Source organism: Melitaea cinxia, chromosome 2 (assembly GCF_905220565.1).
Source record: "Melitaea cinxia chromosome 2, ilMelCinx1.1, whole genome shotgun sequence".
Taxonomy (NCBI): domain Eukaryota; kingdom Metazoa; phylum Arthropoda; class Insecta; order Lepidoptera; family Nymphalidae; genus Melitaea; species Melitaea cinxia.
This window is the reverse complement of record NC_059395.1, coordinates 8698132-8718498: the sequence shown is the minus strand read 5'-3', so window position 1 is coordinate 8718498 and position 20367 is coordinate 8698132. Positions and strand designations below refer to the sequence as shown.

Below are 20367 nucleotides of genomic sequence, written 5' to 3'. Positions count from 1 at the left end.
GACTAATGAAGTATAACTTCTTACGTGGGACGAGCGTACATAGATACACACGCTTTTTTTTTAATACTTAAACACTGGATACTTAAGATAAAACCATGGTCTTTATTTTTTTTAAACATTAAAATTATTCACTCGTTTTGATTCTTCATGCAGGCCATGAATCATGGAGCCTAAGGTAATTTTTGTTTTATAGCTATCTTATGTTTAATTATCTGTGTAATGTATCTATTATTGCTATCATTTGATTTTGAAGTGCATATGTAGGTACCTACGAATTTTTTCTATTGACAAAACCAAAGAGTAAAGTAGGTAATTTGCCTATAATTCTAAAATCCGATGATGACGGAATTTGACAATTTGTATTTTGTAATCTTCTAAATGACTATTTAATATTAAAAAATATAGGTTTTTATCCATATACGTTAGGCAAAATCGCTTCAGTTTTCATATACACAGTGTTTAAAGATGCAGTAAAATAGACTTCTGAATTTAATTATGGATAATTCTGATGCGAAGGTAATATCATATATTTTTAAAAACATTTAAAATATAATTATTTCTTCAAACTTATAAAATTGACATCCTTGTAATCATTCATAGAGCCAAGACGTTGGTGCCAAGAAAAGTCCATTTGATGATTTAAGTAGAGAAGATTTAATAGCAAAATGTAAGGGTCTACTCGTCATAGCGCAAAAGGCAAAACAAGCGAAATCGGGTAAATATAAATGTTAATTATTGTACTATAAAATTCATTTATTAAGGCATTCTAAAATTTTAATGTTTTATAGAATTCCAAAATGAAGTAAATCAATATAAAACTCAGCTTGAACAGTGTGAAAGGGAAAAGAAAGCTAAAGATGATAGTGTGCATACATTACAAGAACTTGTTGATTCCTTAACTGAGCAAAAATTGACATATATAACTGAAATTGATAATGCACAGAGTAAATTGAAAATTCTTACTAATAAATGTAATCAATATGAAGAGAATATAAACAAACAAAAGGTTGAATTCAGCTTAAAAGAAAAAGACTTTGCAGTAGCTTCACAAAAACTTTCAGATCTTGACAGTGAGATAATTTCACTTAAAAGACAAAATAAAAGACTTTTAGATGAAAATGAACAACTTATTACACAACTCACAGAACTTGAAGCTAGAACAGAAGAATTTAATAAAATTGGACTGCAACAAAGAGATCAACTAAAAAGTTTAGAAGAAAAAGTTCAACAAGGTAGGTAAATTTTTGTCTCAGATACAAAGATAAATTTAATTTTAGATAATTAAATTTACCTATATTAAATGCCATTACCACAAGTTGATATAAATCATGATTTTAACTTTTGTGTGTAGAACCAGGAAAACAGTTCGATAAGATAACAGTTTAAAATATTTGCTAAATGTTTTTGTTATTGAAAAAATTAATATGTATTTATTAAATAAAATACTTATATCTCCTTTTAAATTATTTCAGATGAAACATATCAAATAAAAATCGAAGAACTTAATAATAAAATTAAATATTTAGAAGATAAATTAACAGAAACAATGTGTCCAAAAAATGAAAAACAATTGCAAGATTTGGAAATCAAAATAAATGAATTAACAAATTTGTATGAATCTGAAAAGTCTAAAAAAGAAAAGGCAAATATCAAACTAAGAAGCTATAAAGATAAAATTCTTAAATGTGCTACTTGTATAAACCAATTAAAGAACTCTAGATTTATTTTAGCAAAAACTGTAAAAGAATATTCCGAAAACATTCCAAAATGGCAAAATGAAATTATCAAAGCATCAAAGGTACTTGAGGGTCAAATGACAGAGCTAAGTAATGAAAACATTAACTTAAAAGATAAACTTCAACAAAAACAAAAGGAATTCGAAGAAATATCTGAATCATACAGCACTGTAAGTAACCAAGTGATTGAATTAAAAGATGAAATAAAAATATTAAACATTGAGCTATCTAATTTAAAACAACAACTATCAGAATCAAATAATTGTAATAATGAACTAAAGAAGGAAATTGCACACTTAAAGCTTGATGAAGGAAGTTTGGTAAATATTAATGAATATATTGTCGAAAATAATGTACTTAAAGAAAAACTACACAATGTGCAAATGCAGCTTCATTCTGTTACTGATGAATCAAAACAACTGGAACTTGATATTGAAAAGTTAAAGAATGAAAATTTGAAATTAAATGAATTATCTGAAATAAATAAGAGGATTGAAGAAGCGCAACAAAAAATTGTCTTACAATTAAAAGCTTTAGAATCTGAAAAATATATTTTAGTTAAAGAAAAACAACATGCAAAAGATAGTGTGATAGATTTGGAAAATCAAAATCAAATATTAAATGATCAAATCACTCAAATGAAAAATGAAATTAAAGAATTAAAACAACTCACAGAAAATCAAACATTGGAATTAAAAAACATGAATGATAAATACATTATTGAAAGAGAGCAGTTTGTAAATCAATTGAAAAGTGAAGCAATCATTTCCAAAGAAAAATATGATAGTTTGAAAAAAGAGTATGACAATCAGTTAGATTTGAATGGATTACTACAAGAAGAAGTCGAAACATTAAAACTTTCACTGGAACAACCAAAAGACGATACAGATAATTTATCAGATGTAAATGTTTCCTTACAAGCTGACATTTTTAAGCTAGAAACTAAGCTGTCTGCATATAAACAAGAAAATGCCTCATTGTTGATAGAAGTTAAAGAATCGCGCAGTAAAATTAAAGAGTACGATAATCTAGTAGCTGAATATGAAGAAGCAAGTGCTAAACTCGTAGGATATAAATCTGAAAATGCGGAGCTACTGAATGAAATGAAAGAAATTAATCAAGTTCTTAAAGAGAGAGGAGAAGCTATATCTAAATTGCAAAAAGCTATATCGGAAATGGAGAAACTTATAGAAACTTTAGAGAAAGATAAAGATATGATTAAAGAAGAAAGAGATAATTTACTTAAGAAAAATTATAGCATAGAAGATGATTTAAAAAATGCAAAAGAAGAAGCTTCAAACTCGATAGAGAAGATTAAATGTGAAAGAGACGCTGCAATAAAAAATCTTGAAGAGAAAGATGCTGTAACTTTAGGATTGAAAGAAGAATTGGAGAAGTTAAGACAACAAGCTTCTAATGGTAAGTTACTCATTTTTTTTATTCATCAAAAATGTAAGATTTATCTTGCTTAACTTTAACGTTAACTTTAATGTTTTTTAAAGTTATATTCCTACAATACTCTTATATTTAAATATTCCTAAATTTTTCACAACGCATGTAAAAAGTTTTGTTTTATATTTGGATATGCTTTTTGTTTTTAAAAAAAGGCAAATACATTTTTAACTATTTTATAATTACACTAGCTATGGATCTACCTAATGAAGATATGTCTACATCAACTATATCAAGAGCTGAAGATCATATACGTATGAGAGAGTTGGACGATTCATTTGAGGATAAGTATGTTGTAGTTAATTTTTATTTTAGATAATAATAACTGTTACTAATATTAATATTATTAAATATTACAGATACACAAAGCTAAGGATGTTTGCTTTAAAGCTTAAAAAGAAACTAAATGAAACCATAGCCCAATTACAATCTTCTGAACAGGAAAAAGCTAAGTTAAAGAAGTTGATAACTGATAATGATTTAGAACATAAATCCAAGGAAACCAGAGAAGATTATGTTTTGGATAATCCTGGAATTAATGAAAAAGATGTACAAAAATCTAATTCTGTTGAATTGGAAGTGAAAGTAAAGAACTTAACATCAGATCTCGAGGCTGCTACTAAGGTTAATGAAAAAGTAAAGCATTTAGAAGGTATTTTATTTTCACATTGTTGTGTTAATGCATTTTTATGGCTTTACTTAAAACTTAAAGGCTACTGTTGTAATGAAAAAAAAAACATTGATTTTTAGATTTTCAATTTTAATCAGACATTATAATACCTCTTTCTAATATTATCGCATAAACTTTTTTTTTCGGTTTTAGCTGAACTCATGCTAAAGAGTCAACAACTAACTGCTGAGTTGGAAGCACATAAAATTACAAAAGGTCAGCTAGAAAAGGCTCTAAAAGATGTTAAGAAAAAGAATGTCTTGAGTCTTGAGATGGAGGACTACGAGAGGTCTATGAAAGAACTTACTACTAAAATGGAAGAAAATAAAAAAAAAATGATCCAGGTATCAAAACTCATATAATTATTAATTCTTAATAAGACAGCATTATTGAACCAAAACTAATTTACGTAATATTCCACATTTTTAGATGGAGTCAACAATTGATACGCAAGAAGGAACAATAACAGCAATGAAAACACAAATCAAATTGTTAGAGGAACAAATAAAAACGGAAGAAACGCAAAATAGACTTCTCAAAGAAGAATTACAACAGGCTATTGATGACAGTAAAGAAAAAGATGATGTAATTAACCAAAAGAAAGATATTATAACAAAAGTTATGCAGGACCTAGAAGATCAAAAGAGAAAACACGAGGATGCTGAGTTAGAAATGACCGCAGTTTTAACTGAAAAGGAAAAAATTATCATAAATTTCGGAGAAGAAAAATTGGAATTAAACAATAAGATGAAAAAATTAGAATTAAAATGTGCTGAGTATGAAGAGAAGTTGCGTATAACGAACATAGAACTAGCAGATTTGAAGACAGAATATACCAGTTACAAAGTATGTAATAATAATAATAATATACTTTATTGCACATTTAAATAAAGAACAAAATTTACATTACAAGCAATTAAAGTAACAAATTGTACAACCAGGCGATCTTATTGCTAAAAAGCAATCTCTTCCAGACAACCTGATAATGAAAGACATATTGCTTTTCAGATGGGATTTCAGGTGGTATATACGAGGGGAGGTCCAAAAGTTCGTGGAATGGAAGGGTTTGAAATAAAATTGACCAATAAATATATTTTTCCTTTTTAATATAGTCACCCTTAAGCTGAATACATTTATTAGATCTGTGAATTAATCTTTCTAAGCCATCGTAAAAATATTTTTTATCTTTTGCGTCAAAATGAGCCAAAATTGCCTCCTTTACCCCATTGTCGTCGGAAAGTTTCCTTCCCCTTAAGTCTTTTTTTAAATTAGGAAACAAATAAAAATCACTTGGGGCCAGATCTGGACTGTAAGTTGGGTGGACTAGTGATTCGAAGCCATGCGTGTGCAGAGCAGCCATTGCATCTCTGCTCTTGTGAACCGGCGCGTTGTCTTGCAAGAGCAACACACCCTTAGTCAATTTTCCTCGACGTTTTTCCTTGATGCCCTCCTACAATTTTTCTAATATCGTTGCGTAGTATTCTCCGGTTATGGTCCTTCCCTTTTCTTTGTAATCAATCAGTAATATCCTCACAATCCCAAAAAACAAGACCCATCAACTTTCTAGCCGACTCCGACACTTTGAATTTCTTTAGCGGTGGTGTCCCCTTTTTATGTCATTGCATGGACTCTTGTTTGCACTCAGCTCAAAGTGATGAACCCATGTTTCATCTCCGGTAACAATCCGCTCCAAAATCTGAGCAGGTTTGTCTCCACACAACTCCAAAAATTGTTTTGACGCATCGACGCGTTGCTGTTTCTGAAGCGGCGTAAGCATTCTCAGTACCCATCTTGCACTGACTTTTGTCATACCCAGGTTGTCATGTAGGATGCGCAAAATGGTAGTATCTGATACTCCAACTAATGCAGATAACTGTTTTTTCTTCAAACGGGTGTCCTCCAGTACAATTTTTTCCACCTTTTCGATGATGTCTGATGTGGTGGCCTCAACTGGCCGTACCGAGCGAGGGTCGTCTTAAATCGACTCCCGACCATGTTTAAAAAGACCATGCCACTTGTAAATCATTGATTTATTAGGGCACTGTTCCCCATAAACGGTTTCCATTTCATTCAAAATAGTGTTAGCGCTCTTTTCTTGCTTGGTAAGGAATTTTAACACAGCACGGTGTTCAATTTTCTCCATAGTTTCAGTTTTCTTCCGGATTTACTTGTTTAGCAGGCGAGTGTTCGTAAGCGAATGACGCAATAGGGCTGAAACTCAGTTTATATACTAATGATGAGTCCCCAATTAGTATGACACTAAGCGAGCTACCCTATCCCCACTTCATCCCCTCCATTCCACGAACTTTTGGACCTCCCCTCGTAAATATAAATAAGTAAAAGAAAATAAAATAAAATTATTATATATTTGTAATTTTTCTCTAAATTAGTTTAGTGCTTATTTCTTGCTGTTTAAATTAATCTCTAAATCATTTTAGGTAAGAGCTCAAGCAGTTTTAAGACAAAATCAAACCGTTGATAAAAGCCAAGAAGAACAATTGAAAGAGGAGATTGCCGCACTGAAGACTCAAGTCGACACTTTAACTCAGAGACTTACGGCGATGGAGTAAGTTTTTTTACTGAAAATATCCATTTGTTTGTTATTAAGTCTATATACTAGTCTTAAATAATCTATTTATCTAATCTAACCTAATCTTTAGAACAGCTGGAGAAGTTGTAGCCGATTTTTTTAAGGTTTTTAATGTTTTGTAAAAAATATTAAGAAAACTGCACAGACCATTTTCCAAATTCAGAAAATGATTATTTCGACCTCATGTATTTGGCATTTCGCGGGACACAAAACGCCTGTTGGATTAGCTAGTATACATTAAAATCATCACTCGTGTCGGCTCGATGGTTCCTTTCGATTACATTGGTGGCAGTGGTGGCCTACCCCTTCTATCTCTATTTCTCCGTATCATCTTCAAGTTTGTAGGGGAATAACCGATACCGGTATGCTTTAGACAGCAGTGCGCGGAGGCGCGGGCGGAGGCGGAGGGCGGCCGCAAGCGGCTGGCGGAGGCGGGCGCGGAGGCGGCGCGCGCGCAGCAGCGCACGGCGCGCCTGCAGGCCGACCTCGCGCGCCTCTCGCACCTGCTGGACTCGGAGCGCTCGCAGCACAACATACAGGTAATCAATATCAGGAACATCTAAATAATACTGCTTCCGCACTGTTGTGTTCCTGTGGTTAGTAAGGTGACTAGAAGGCTAGTGGCGAGGATTAGAGGCTGGGTCAGCGACGCGCTTGCAATGCTTCTTGTGTTGCCGTCGTCTATAAGCTACGGTAATCGCTTACTATCAGGTGAGCCGTGGTGAGCTTGTTACGCATTATCAAAGATTACTCTAAAAGTTGTAATCAGATCTCGATAAAATTTAAATGTGACCACATGATAAACATCGGCTTTCGATTAAATTATAAATCATCAAAATCGGTACACCGGGTAAAAAGTTATGCGGATTTTCAAAAGTTTCCCTCGATTTCTCTGGGATCTCATCATCAGATCCTGGTTTCCTTATCGTGGTACTAAACTAGGGATATCTCCTTTCTAACAAAAAAAGAATTATCAAAATCGGCACATCCAGTAGAAAGTTATGCGGTATAATACAACGTAAGTCGATGAAAAAAGCGTCAAGTAAAAACGCATTATTAGATATAACTCGAAAAGTAGTTGTTAGATCTCAAATAAATTTAAATGGGACCAATAGACACACACCACCTTTCGATTAAAAAAAAAATTGTCGAAATCGGTCCACACGGTCAAAAGTTCTGATGTAACATACATAAAAAAAAATAATACAGTCGAATTGAGAACCTCCTCCTTTTTTGGAAGTCGGTTAAAAAGCCGGCCATATGCTGTGAAGGGCCATATAGATCGATATTAAATCAACAATGTATTTAAGGTATTTAATTAGATAAGGGTTAATGCTGTATTGGTTAAAATCGCTTTGAAAATTAGCCATTATTTGTCGTAAAAAGTAAATGACAAAAAAATGTTATTGTGGGATATCCATAAGAGATAGACATATACTATAGCGGAGTTTTCTGTAGACCTTTTCAATGTGTACAATACTTAGTACATTATTTTGATAAATCTCGTAGGGTTCAGGCTGCGTTTGCAATGTTAGCGGAAAAACTTGTAATTATTTACGACATCACATTAGAAACCTCAAAAATAACAGTATTTCTTCATTATTTAATGAATGTTATTATACATATAAACTTTCCTCTTTAATCACTCATCTATTAAAAAAAAAAACCGCATCAAAATCCGTTGCGTAGTTTTAAAGATTTAAGCATACATAGGGACATAAGGACATAGGGACAGAGAAAGCGACTTTGTTATACTATGTAGTGATATATATAATATATTTAGATATACTTATATTTTTGTTTTATGTATGTTCGGGGATCTGATTTTAATAAATTTTTTTTTGTTGGAAAGGATATATCCCAAGGGTGGTACCATAATCTGACGATGGAATCTCAGAGAAATCGAGGAGAGCCCTCGACAATCGTAGTGACGACTAGTGCGTTTGTTAATTTATTTCGTCTATTTACGTTGTATTACTTGTCGATGTAATTGAAGTCGGCCTTTTTTCGTTTTCAAACAAACACAATTATTGCTTACTTCATAACTGCTCTGATCAAATTTTTTACAGTATTTGTATTCGGAACCAAAGTTTCTGAATTTCGACCAAATCTTTAATAATTACGATTACTATATAAAAGATAGAATATTTAAATGCAAGTCATAACAAAAATATCGTTTCTTCTTTAAGATTTCAACATTAACTCAATGTTATAAGTCACAAATAAGTGACCTCGAAGCGAAACTACAAAAAGAAGCGGAAAATTACAAGAAACAGATTGCAATTTTGCAAGAAAGTACGAAAGCAGGAAATTCTGACGAAGAAAACAATCGTGCCAAATACATGCTCCCCGTGATTCCCAAAGAGGAAGGAAGTGATAGCGAACTGGACATAAACGTGTCGCTCATACCGCGAGAGGAGGGAGAGGTAAATTTAAAGCACTAATAAAATTATAATAATTTTATAATCATAGATAAATATTTTTGAATTATTTAATTAATTATTTTATTACCATTTAATCTAAAGTTGCTGTTATTTGTTACCATTTAGTTATAAACGTAATAACTTACAAAATATATTATAATATACTATGAAAACAAAGAAATTGACGATTTTATGTTTCTTTTGTACTTATAACATTAAGGTGTACTTAACGTATAATATTTATTGTGAAGGTTCTCACATCATTACACACTGAATGTAATTTTCGAGTTGCCCTTTGGTGAAGTTTGTAGTGGCTTAACTTTCTGCTCGGGGCTTGTGTGTTTGTTTCCTGCCCCAAGTCTCGGCGTCATGTATATATTTTATTTATACGTACATACGTACTATATAAAAAAATGTAGCTACACCTGTCGGCTGTTAACTATGACAGGCAGGCTATCTTATATGGATGACCGTGTATGTAAGTTAAAGGTATACGTTTATTATTTATTTACTTTTCGAATATTTACGTTCTAGGGATCCGAAGCTGCCCCGTCCCCCCCACTGTCGAAGTCGTTCCTCTCGGGTAGAGACAGACGGTCGCCGGTGCCACTTGAACGGTTATTGGAAGACGGCGTGCCCGATAACGATTCCCTCGACACTGCCTCACTAGCCCTCACCTCCGAACAGGAGATAGCGGAGCTTAGGAGGAAGTTCACAGCACAGCAGCAGAGGTAAACTAGGAAATACTAGTATTTAGCCGTATTACTACAGAGTGAACCGCCTTGACGCTTAAATATTACTCTCTAGTGATGTTTTGTTGCTTATAACCTTTCTAATGAACAGACTTTATACCGCAAAAACCTTTTTAGAACCACCACCACCCAACACCATTTGATTCCGAAATTAGACAGTTAATCTATATACATATTGTTCTATATACATTTCAATTTATGTTGTAAAGGTATATTTAGACGTTAGATATTAACTGTAAAAACCTGTAAATTTTCAATCGAAAAACGTATTAGAAAATGTAGCATTTGAAATAACAATGTTCCCATACTGGACTTGAGTGGGTTTTATACATTGTGGTATTTTGGTAGGATATTTAAAAATGCGATTGTAAAATATTCCATTAATTATCTAAATTTTATGATAAAAAAACATGTTAGTAAATGTTATTGTATAAATAACATAGGACAACATTTATTTTTCTAATCTAATCAAAACTAGATATCACTACAGATTTTAATTTATCAAAAATATTTAACATTGGTTTTAAAAACAGTTTTATGTTATATTACAAAATAACAATAATTAAAGTGGACATTGTTTTAACATTAATTCCTGTATTTTTTGTAAACAGTGCTACTTTAGAATGGAAAATATTGAACATATAGATAGAACTTTGAAGAAGAAGGTTTTGAGCGGTGTTTGTTTGTTATCCTCGGTTCTTTTAGTGCATGAAAGATAGTAACAAGAATAAATTAATATTTTGGGTTTTAAATAGATTGTAATTGTATATTTACATCTACGAGTCGTCTGTTTTTTTTACTTTTGTTTGAGAAATGAAGTCTTGCAGACCTTAAGGGGACTACTTTAGGATGGTAGATTGTACAATTTTGGCCTTTCCGTTTTCTTTCATTAAATATAGGCTAAGTCACTCAGTGATTACATAGCATTTGCATGGCGAAAGAGATTTTAAAATCGGTTCCACAGGTTTTGAATTTATAATTTAAAAAATCAAAATTTTTCCACTTCATGATATTAGTATTGAAATCATTCATCTGAAGCTGATTTATTTTGTATAAATTGGTTTGTATTAAGTGACTAGCCTAGTCTCAATTTTATTTATAATTTAATAATTAACTGAAATAAAAACTATTCAATATGTCATTTAAGTTATTAATCAAGAAATTTTTTTACTAGAAATATTACTCTGTCAAGAAAGTACCGGGAAAAGATCAATAATCGGTTGGAGCCAAATCTGGTGAATATGGTGGTTGCTCAATGGATATTTGGTCAAAAATTCGTTCACAATGATGGCCTTGTGCGAAGGAATATTATCGTGGTGCAAATTCCAAGAATTTTCTTTGCACAAATCTGGCCTTTTTCGTTGAATTTGCTCTCTTAAACGCCGCATAACGCTCAAATAATATTCCTTATTTACCGATTGACCTTACGCCAAGAATTCCGAGTGCACAACACCGCAATAGTCAAAGAAAACACTCAAAATGATTTTGACTTTTGAACAAGTTTGGCGTGGTTTTTTCGGTTTCGGTTCAGTTAGAAGGCGTCACTCCGAAGCTTGTTGACTAGTTTGCATGTTACCAGTAACAATGCTATCTCTCTCAAAGTTGAATGAGGATTTTCAGTCACTCTTTCCTACACTTTTGCGATGTTAACTTCAGTTGCAGACGTTGATGGCCTACCAGAGCGAGGTAAATCTTCCATCACATCTCGACCGCTTTTGAACGCTTTATGCCAATCATAAGCACGAGTTTTTGATAAAGTTGATTCACCGTAAGCCTTCTGTAATATTTTCATTGACTCCGAACACGAAATTTCATTGGCGATGCAAAATTTAAGACAAACTCTTTGTTCGATGTTTTGTCCATTATGAAATTCGCAAGGTATGATATAACTAGACTAGCACTGCATTTAATATAAATAACAGATGTAACTCAAACTCCGCGCCAAAATGGAAAACAGTTGTGCCAATCTAATAATACAACAAACATAAAATTTTAATTTGGAACCATAAACAAATAATCCATTCCCGTTTCTTTTTTAAATAAATGTATGTACGAGGTGTATCATAATTGTGTTAATTATTATTAAACAAAAAAAAATCGATATAAATGCTGCGATGTCAGAGTGAAGCACGTGACGGTGCTGCTGGCGGAGTCGGAGCGCGAGTGCGCGCGGCTGGGCCAGCTCAGCGAGCTGCTGAAGGGCGAGCTGCGGAGAGTGCGCGCCGCCGCGCCCCACGCGCACAACACCGAGTACATGAAGAACGTCACGCTCAAGGTGAGGACTATTTCATTCATCTAGGTCGACAAACAAGCGTACGGCTCTTCTGATGCTAAGCGATTGCCGTCGCTTATAGACGCTTGCAACGACATAAGCATCGCAAGCGGGTTGCAGACCCTTATCGCCAATTACACACATAAAATATACCTACGGTCTGATAATAATTTCAGGAGACGTTCGACTGAACTATACAATAGCTACGTACAAGATTGTTACTGCTGCTCTATTAGTTATTTTAAAAATAAGTATTTTGTTTATAAAAGCGCGTTGCTGACTCTTCCCCCCAATCCCCCCAGGAATTCTGGTCACCGTAATCACCACAGAAACACAATACGGTTTGAAAGTAGTATTATTTACCTTTGATCTTCTGTAAGGTCGAGGTACTTCCCCAGTCGGACTGCCTCAGATTTGAGCAGGATATTTTCTGCCGTACCACAGCTAAATTGTTAAAATTTTGTAACAAACAACCAGAGTACGATTGCAACACCAAAGTTTCAAAGCAACATAAACATAAATGTATTACTTGTCATCAACAGCACTAAGTACTGGCTAATTATTTTTTATTTTTATTTTATACTTTATTGTTCACCACAAATATATTACAAACAAAGCATAAAGATAGTTACAGACAGTGAAGTACAATGGGCGGACTTATGGCTAATTAGCCATTTCTTCCAGACAACCCAGACATAAAAAGGAAACTTATTATCTAAATTGGGTAGGTGGTGTAGATGTATAATAAACTTACATACAAATGTCTACATTCAAATACTTATAATGAAATAAAGAATTTATTATTATCATTAGCACTATCATAAAAATATATAAATAAATAAAAAGAAGAAAAAAAAAATAATTACAGGATCTTATACATATTTTCTATATATGCAGCCAGTAATGGACAGCTTGTTGCATTTATATTTAGTTATATTTTTTCAATACTAACTATATCGCCTCAGATAATGTGACAACGTTACATAACCAAAATAAAATGCGCATAAACATTGTTTTTCCTAGCAATTTCTTTATATTTTCTCACCATTTAAACCTGCCTTAAACTACAAATATTTCAAAACCAAAATTAGCCAAATCGGTTGAGTCGTCCTTTTAGTTTTAGTAAGACTAACAAACGTACGTAAAACGTAATCAATAGATATAATATAATTGTAACGGATCGCTGTCTGTACATGGAAGATATATGAGACTAAATATTATTGGGACCTTTATCAACGCAAATAGCACCCAAAACAATATTGTTAGAAATTTGGCTGTTTGTTCGTTTATCTGTGCACGCTAATCTCAGAAATGGCTAATCCGATTTAAAAGTAGTTTTCACTAATACAATAAAATGGTAAGCTTAGCTTAACATTAACGGTCTTACTTATAAAAATCTCGCTAAGCAATACTTAGCCACCGCTTAGTTAAACCGCTCTTAAGCTACAAATCCATGTTTAACTTTTGTTTACGTATAAACGTTGATTAGCTGTTACTTAGTTAAGAAACAAACAAAGAATGATATTTTTTTTTTCTAACAAACACACGCAAGTAAGTAGATCAAACGTCACAATATAACAGCTGATTTATGTGAAATCCGCCATCTTGCCGCTTAGCAGGAGTTAAACTATGCCTCGGCAGTGTTTAAATTTGACGGCTATTTAAACACTACTTAACGACTTCTTAACGCTAAATAGTGTTTATAAGTGAGGTTTTTGCTAATCCATTGCTAAGCAATTGATTAAAAATTAAGAAACGTTTATAAGTAAGACCGTTAGTGTTTGTTTCATGTCAATCGGTTCATAAATAAAAAGCTATGCCAAATTTAAAGAATATACATACCTAAAACGCGGACGAAGTCGCAGGCACAGCTAGTATATATGTATTATATAATAGATTATTATTTGGAATTAGTATTTATTCGGTTCATTAGAGGTTACAATTTTTATTACTAGCTGACTCAACTAAATATTTGTAATAATAAAAAAAAATTGAAATCTTGACTGACAGAACAGTACAAATGTAGTGTAACAGACGTTTACTGTAGTATTAGTTACGTTAGTGCGGATAAAAAAATAGGAAAAAGTAATAAAAATTAAATGATTTCCGTTGAACAGTTCTTGACACTGCCGCCGGGAGATGAGCGTAGCCGCTTAGTTCCAGTCCTGCAAAAGATTTTAACGCTTTCTTCGGAGGAGACCCAAAAAATACAAGCAATCGCTAAAGGTAAATTATTATACACTCTATAACTCCTTTCTTTCATTGTTATTCTATTATATTGACGTGTCTATTAGTTTTCGTTTTTAAATTACTACTTACAGTGGATGAAAGACTGAGAAAGAAAGTGCTAGACACTCGGGCATACCGCGGTGTAGGCCTCGACACAGGCCACTTCCTGGTCGTAGTCCGAATGCGTGGCCTTTTTAAACGGTGGCAACACCGAAGGGCCGGGCCTATGAATGTTTTGGACAGAGTGAAAGTGGAAAACCTACAAGAAAAGGAAAAGAAAGACGAGTGTGTAGAGAAACTGAAAGAAAGTTTTAAAGGCATAGAAGAGATAGGTGCGATTGAAGAATTGTGGGATACATTTAAGAAAGGGGTCGTGAATGTTGCTATTGAGGTATGCGGGGTAGCTAAAAGAAGGAAAGGAAGAAAGAACTATAATGTGTGGATGAATAAAGATGTACAAAAGGCTGTGCAAGAAAAGAAAAAAGCGTGGTTGGATTGGTTAGCGACAAAAGCTAACCAAAAAGTTCAAAAGGCAACGGATGACGAGATAAAGGAAGCAAGAACTAAGTATAAAAGATTGAAATTAGCGGCGAAAGAAGTTGTGTCTAGAAAGAAAGAAGAACGAATGGATGATTTTGATAGAAGGCTCACTGAAGATTTTCAGTCAAACATCAAGTTTTTTTTATTTTTATATATCACTAGGTCGGCAAACAAGCGTACGGCTCACCTGATGGTAAGAGATTATCGTAGCCTATAGACGCCAACAACACCAGAGGAATCGCAAGCGCGTTGCTGACTCAATCCCCAATCCCCCCCAGGAGCTCTGGTCACTTTAATCACCAACAGGAACACAATACTGCTTGAAAACAGTATTATTTAGCTGTGATCTTCTGTAAGGTCGAGGTACTACCCCAGTCGGGCTGCTCCAGATTTTCTGGAAATCCATCAAAACAGCCAGAGGAGAAACTTCTACCTCGGAATTGAGTACAATCAGGCGTCAAGATGGGAGCATTATAAAAGGAGAAGAATGTGTGTTAAAGAGATGAAAAGAGTATTTTGAAAGTTTGTTCGAAAGATAGAAAGTGCAGGTACAACATACGGCACCTTCCATGGAAGCGAGTATAAATGTTGATGAAAGTGAGATATGCATGGATGAAATAGTGAAAGCGTTGAAAAGTATGAAATTAGGTAAGGCTGCAGGGTATGACAGGATTACCGTCGAAATGATAAAGGCTGGACACGGCATAGTGGCTAGCCAGCTGTACCGCCTTTTCAATTTGTGCTGGCGAAACGGGAAAGTACCGGGAGACAGGTGCAAAGCCGTAATCGTCCCCTTGTACAAGGGAAAAGGGTCACGGCAAGACTGCAGGAATTATCGCGGTATAAGCCTCCTCAGCGTCGTCGGTAAATTGTATGCAAAAGTGTTGATTGAGGGGGTTGTGAATGAAACAGACGATAATGTATGGGATGCACAAGCGGTATTTAGAAAGGGAATAAGATGTATGGATCAGGTCTTGTCTTTGCGGTGCATAGCCGAAAAGTGATTGGCAAAAACCAAAAAATTCTATTGCGCGTTCGTGGATTTGGAAAAGGCCTATGATAGAGTGATGAGGAATGAATTGTGGTCAGCATTGTCATTGTAGTGTGAGCAGTGTCCTCATACGAGCATTGCAATCACTTTATAGGGTTTTGAACCTTGTCAATTTTATAAAGATGTGTTATTGCACTGTTATCGTAAAAATAGCAACCATAATCAAACCTGCTTCTAATCAAAGACAAGTACAAGGATCGAATATGGCCTGGATGGATACCCCAACCAGACCCAGCCAACACTTTTAATAAATTTAAAAATTTTGTAGATTTCTCAACAATCTCATTGATATGTTTACTCCAACGCAACGATCGATCTAGCCAGAGGCCTAAATATTTAATATTTTCATTCAATAGCAAAACATAATTATTAATTTTTAACTTAACTTTTTCTTTACACACCTTAGATTTATGTAATGTTAATGTTAAGATGTAATGGAGAGTGAATTGTGTATTCAACCATTGTTTATTAGGAGATTGTATTTAGCATATAAATATTGTATGAAATGTAGATCTTGGTCAAATAATGCAACAATTAAACTTTTGGATGATTTAAGTTCATCAAGATATGAGAGATACTGGCAAAATATTAAAAACCCGTTACTTTTATTAGTATATCGTGAATGTAAACAGGTCCAGATTCACTCCTCGAACCTATTAGAAATGTTTAAATTGAATTCATGGATCAGTAGTATTGATTTAAGTAATGTCATAGAAACTAATTTGAATTGTATTAAATTATCTAAAAGAAGCTATGAAAGCGCATCTCTGAAAATTTGTGTCGTGAAAGAATTGTACGAAAAGTATTCTGGTTGGACACAAATATTTACAGATGGGTCGAGGAGCGAAGCTGGACTTGGATGTGCTTATTGTAGCCAGAAAGGGGATATTTTTGGTCAATTTAAAATTTTATCAAATGTTTGTATAATGACGGCAGAACTCATTGCAGTTTCAGAGGCTTTAAAATATCTCAGTACACTGAATAACCAAAATATTGTCATTTTCACGGATAGTAAAAGTAGTTTACAACATTTGGCTCGATGCGCCTCTGGATATAGCAGAGGTGTATCGATAGCCTACACAATTGTCAACATTTTAAACGAACTCCGGATTAGGAATATAAATGTGAAGCTGCAGTGGGTTCCATCGCATATAGGTCTTAGTGGTAACGAGAAGGCTGACTATCTAGCAAAAATAGCTATAAATGAAGGATTGGAACTTCACGTTTTACCTACTTTTTCAGAAAGTTTGACTAAATTTAGAATTGATTGTTATCAAAAATTTAAAGAATATTTCGACCAAAGAAGTAAAGAAAAGGGTATATGGTACAAAATTATTCAAAATCAGCCCCCTCGTTTACCTTGGTTTATAAAAGCAAGGATTAGTAGGAAGTACATCACTACAGCATTCAAATTACGTTCAGGCCATTTTCCATCCAAAAAGTTTGCCTTTTTAATGAAAAAAGCTGAATCCCCTTATTGTGACACATGCGGCCTGCTAGACGATGTACACCACATATTAAGTGAATGTTGTAAATACGAAACGGAGAGAGAATTATTGATGAAACGATTTAGTATAAATAAATTTGATATGGGTACTTTTTTTTCTGTGTTAACAGAACCTTTGTCTAATGCAGCAAATTTGCTAGTTAATATGATCTTACATCATCAATGATTCTCTCTCCATTTCTTAGACATAGTGAGAATTAGGGTATGATGGGGCTGGCATGTCTGTGTAGACAAAAGTCCCTAAAAAAAATTTAAAGAATTAAAAAAAAAAAAAAAAAAACTTTATAGGGATTCTAGTGCTTGTGTGAGGATAAATGGAGCATACACTGAATGGTTTAATATCGAAAAAGGTGTTAGACAGGGATGTGTAGCGTCACCGTGGCTGTTTAATCTATTCATGGACAATTGTTTGACAGATTTAAAAGATAATGAAAATGGGTTGAGAATGAATGAGTTACTCGTCAAATGTCTTCTCCATGCTGAGGATCAAGTATTACTTGCGTCTTCGCCCGAGGAGTTGCAGGAGATGCTAACTGATATGAGTGGAGTTTTTGTAAGAAAGAGAATGAAGATGAATGTAAGCAGAATAAATGCAGTTGAGATGAGAGCGTTAAGAAGTATGATAGGAGTTAAACAGAGTGACAGGATAAGAAATAGTGAGATAAGGAAACGTAATGGTCTGAAAGAAGATATAGTGACAAAAATTGAGAAAGGTATGCTCCGATGGTTTGGAAGAACTATTGACGAAAAAAGTGTATAAGGCAAGTGTTGATGGAAGGGTTGGAAGGGGTAGACCTAGGCGGACGTTCAGAGACCAAATAAGGGACGTCTTGAAAAAAGGCGAGGTCCAGAGTACCCTAAACCGAAGAGCATGTATGTGTTGCAGTCAAAACTCTTAACCAGTCAAAAGCACTATTGACTAGCAAAATCAGTCAGAAGTACTTTTGACCGTTTGCTTTAGTCAATAATACTTTTGACTAAAATAACAGTTAAAAGTACTTTTGTCCAATGGAGCTGGTTAAAAGTGCTTTTGACTAAATGATTCCGTCAAAAGTGGTTTTGACTGGTTGTATCAGTCAAAACTCTTAAAAAGTAAGGTGGTCGATAAAAATAACGACGAACGCACATATAAACTTTTATATTACTCTTTATTAGTGGAGGACGTGCTGATATTAGAACAAAAATGAGTGACTACGAAAAGAAAGAAGGCTTTTTGTAAAGAATTTTAGCGATGGAAGATATGAAAGATAGTCATTTCAATGTGATGACAAAAGAAAAATTTGAAAAGTTTGCAATGGATGTGGAAGACGCGAAATTTAATGAAAAGGAAACACCATTACAGTAAAGTAGACTACAACGCTTTAACACATTGAAGTTTGTGGTATAAAAAAATTAGTTACAAACACAGAACCTGTCAACTATTTTTGCCGGCTGAGGAAATCTACGACATTATTGATGCTGCTCATATTTCTATAGGGCATGGTGGTCGCGATAGACTTAAGAATCAAACGGCAAAAATGTTACAAAAGAAATTATTAATATATATTTACCGATTATTAAACCGATCCTGCACACTGAAATGAACAGCCGCTGCCAAGTCGATCTAATTGACATGCAGTCGCAAGATCGCGAGCATAAATTTATTATGGTTTATCAGGATCATTTGACTAAATTTATTCACATCTAACGAGTTAATAGTGCTTTTGACTGACGCATTTTTGCAGTTAAAACTACTTTTGACGGAGAGCGTCAGTCAAAAGTATTTTTAACCACGAATTTGCAGTCAAAAGTACTAATAACCAATAATTTTCAGTCAAAACCACTTTTGACCAACTTGTCCAGTCAAAAGTACTTTTGACTGATTTCGCTAGTCAATAGTACTTTTGACTGGTTAAGAGTTCTGACTGCAACATATGCAAGGAATAATGAAAGTGGACGAATCGAAAGAAATATGTAAGGATCGTAGCAAGTGGAAAGAAGTGGTCTCTGCCTACCCCTACGGGAAAGAGGCGTGATTATATGTATGTTTTAAATTACTATCTTTAGACTACACGAAATTGACGTTCTGTTTTCTCGCGTCGATTACGATACATTTGACTATTAATGTAGCATTTTACTGGTAAAGAATTTTTTATATTTATTAAATAAAAAAATATTTATTTTATAGCTTTAAGTTTATTAATTACAAACATTAAAAAAATCAAGTATTTTTCTCATTTATATTATTACTATAGACAAAATATAAAATTACGATTGTCAAACGAGCACAGATGTGTTGTGACTTATAATCAATGAATTATTTCAATTTACATTTATTAAAATTTTTGCATTTGAGAGCACTTTTATTACTATTCTTATGCCATTGACTAGTGTTGTAACGGTTAAGATTTATAGTATATGTTACTAATATAGAATATTTTAACGTGTTTCGAGGCTAGGTAATAACAATATTCTTAATATTGTTCTTTTACATCAGGTGGTAAATAATATTTGATTTGTTATAGGGTACGATCCAAACCCGAGCAAAGGATGGGGCAGCTATTTACCATGGCCTGCAGGAAAATGAAAATATCGTTAACAATGTTAAAATTGGAAAAAAAATATCTGTGATTTAAATTACATATTTGATAAAAATATTGATTGACCTTATGGATTACTATGTAAAGATTAAATAATTTCTAAATAACAAAATAGCAAAACATGTATTCGAATATTAAATTCGTTGTTAGAAAAGTATCAGTTTTATTATTTTTCTGTATTATGTGTGTTCATAAAATTTGTTACCTAACGTCGGAATAAAATTTAATGAATATACACTGTATATTTAATTGTAAAAATACGACAATTTACTTAAAATACATAATCGACATGTAATATTATTAAATTTAATGTGTAATAATAATATTTTTATGTTATTTCTATGTATTTATTTGTTAACATGTAGATATCATTATCAATTCACAAATTTGATGGTTAAAGAAATTAATGTCTAACTTGTCTTACCTGTTTTATAATGCAATATCCCACTACTGGGCATAGGCCTCTTTCCCCATGTAGGAGAAGGATCAGAGCTTAATCCACCACGCTGCTCCAATGCGGGTTGGCGGATATATTCCCTACTATGAGTAACGATCGCTATCAGGTG

General features: G+C 33.4%; 1 protein-coding gene across 1 annotated transcript; it reads left to right on the top strand.

The window, feature by feature from the left end:
• The first annotated feature begins 240 nt into the window (after positions 1-240).
• On the top strand, positions 241-19958 carry LOC123664239 (putative leucine-rich repeat-containing protein DDB_G0290503). The gene is made up of 15 exons (XM_045598836.1): positions 241-516; positions 601-715; positions 789-1232; positions 1473-3155; positions 3380-3476; positions 3548-3840; positions 4012-4202; positions 4288-4704; positions 6297-6424; positions 6822-6987; positions 8638-8874; positions 9406-9602; positions 11745-11898; positions 14013-14121; positions 19727-19958. The coding sequence occupies exons 1-15, from the start codon at positions 496-498 to the stop codon at positions 19786-19788; spliced, it is 4314 nt and encodes a 1437-aa protein (XP_045454792.1). The 5' UTR covers positions 241-495; the 3' UTR covers positions 19789-19958.
• Positions 19959-20367: the final 409 nt, after the last annotated feature.

What these genes read in the sequence shown, in the direction of transcription:
- LOC123664239 (XM_045598836.1), top strand. Translation starts at nt 496, where the DNA reads ATGGATAATTCTGATGCGAAG. An exon ending in GGCAAAACAAGCGAAATCGG is followed by an intron (nt 716 to 788) that starts GTAAATATAAAT and finishes AATGTTTTATAG; the next exon opens with AATTCCAAAATGAAGTAAAT. An exon ending in TTCACAGCACAGCAGCAGAG is followed by an intron (nt 9,603 to 11,744) that starts GTAAACTAGGAA and finishes CTGCGATGTCAG; the next exon opens with AGTGAAGCACGTGACGGTGC.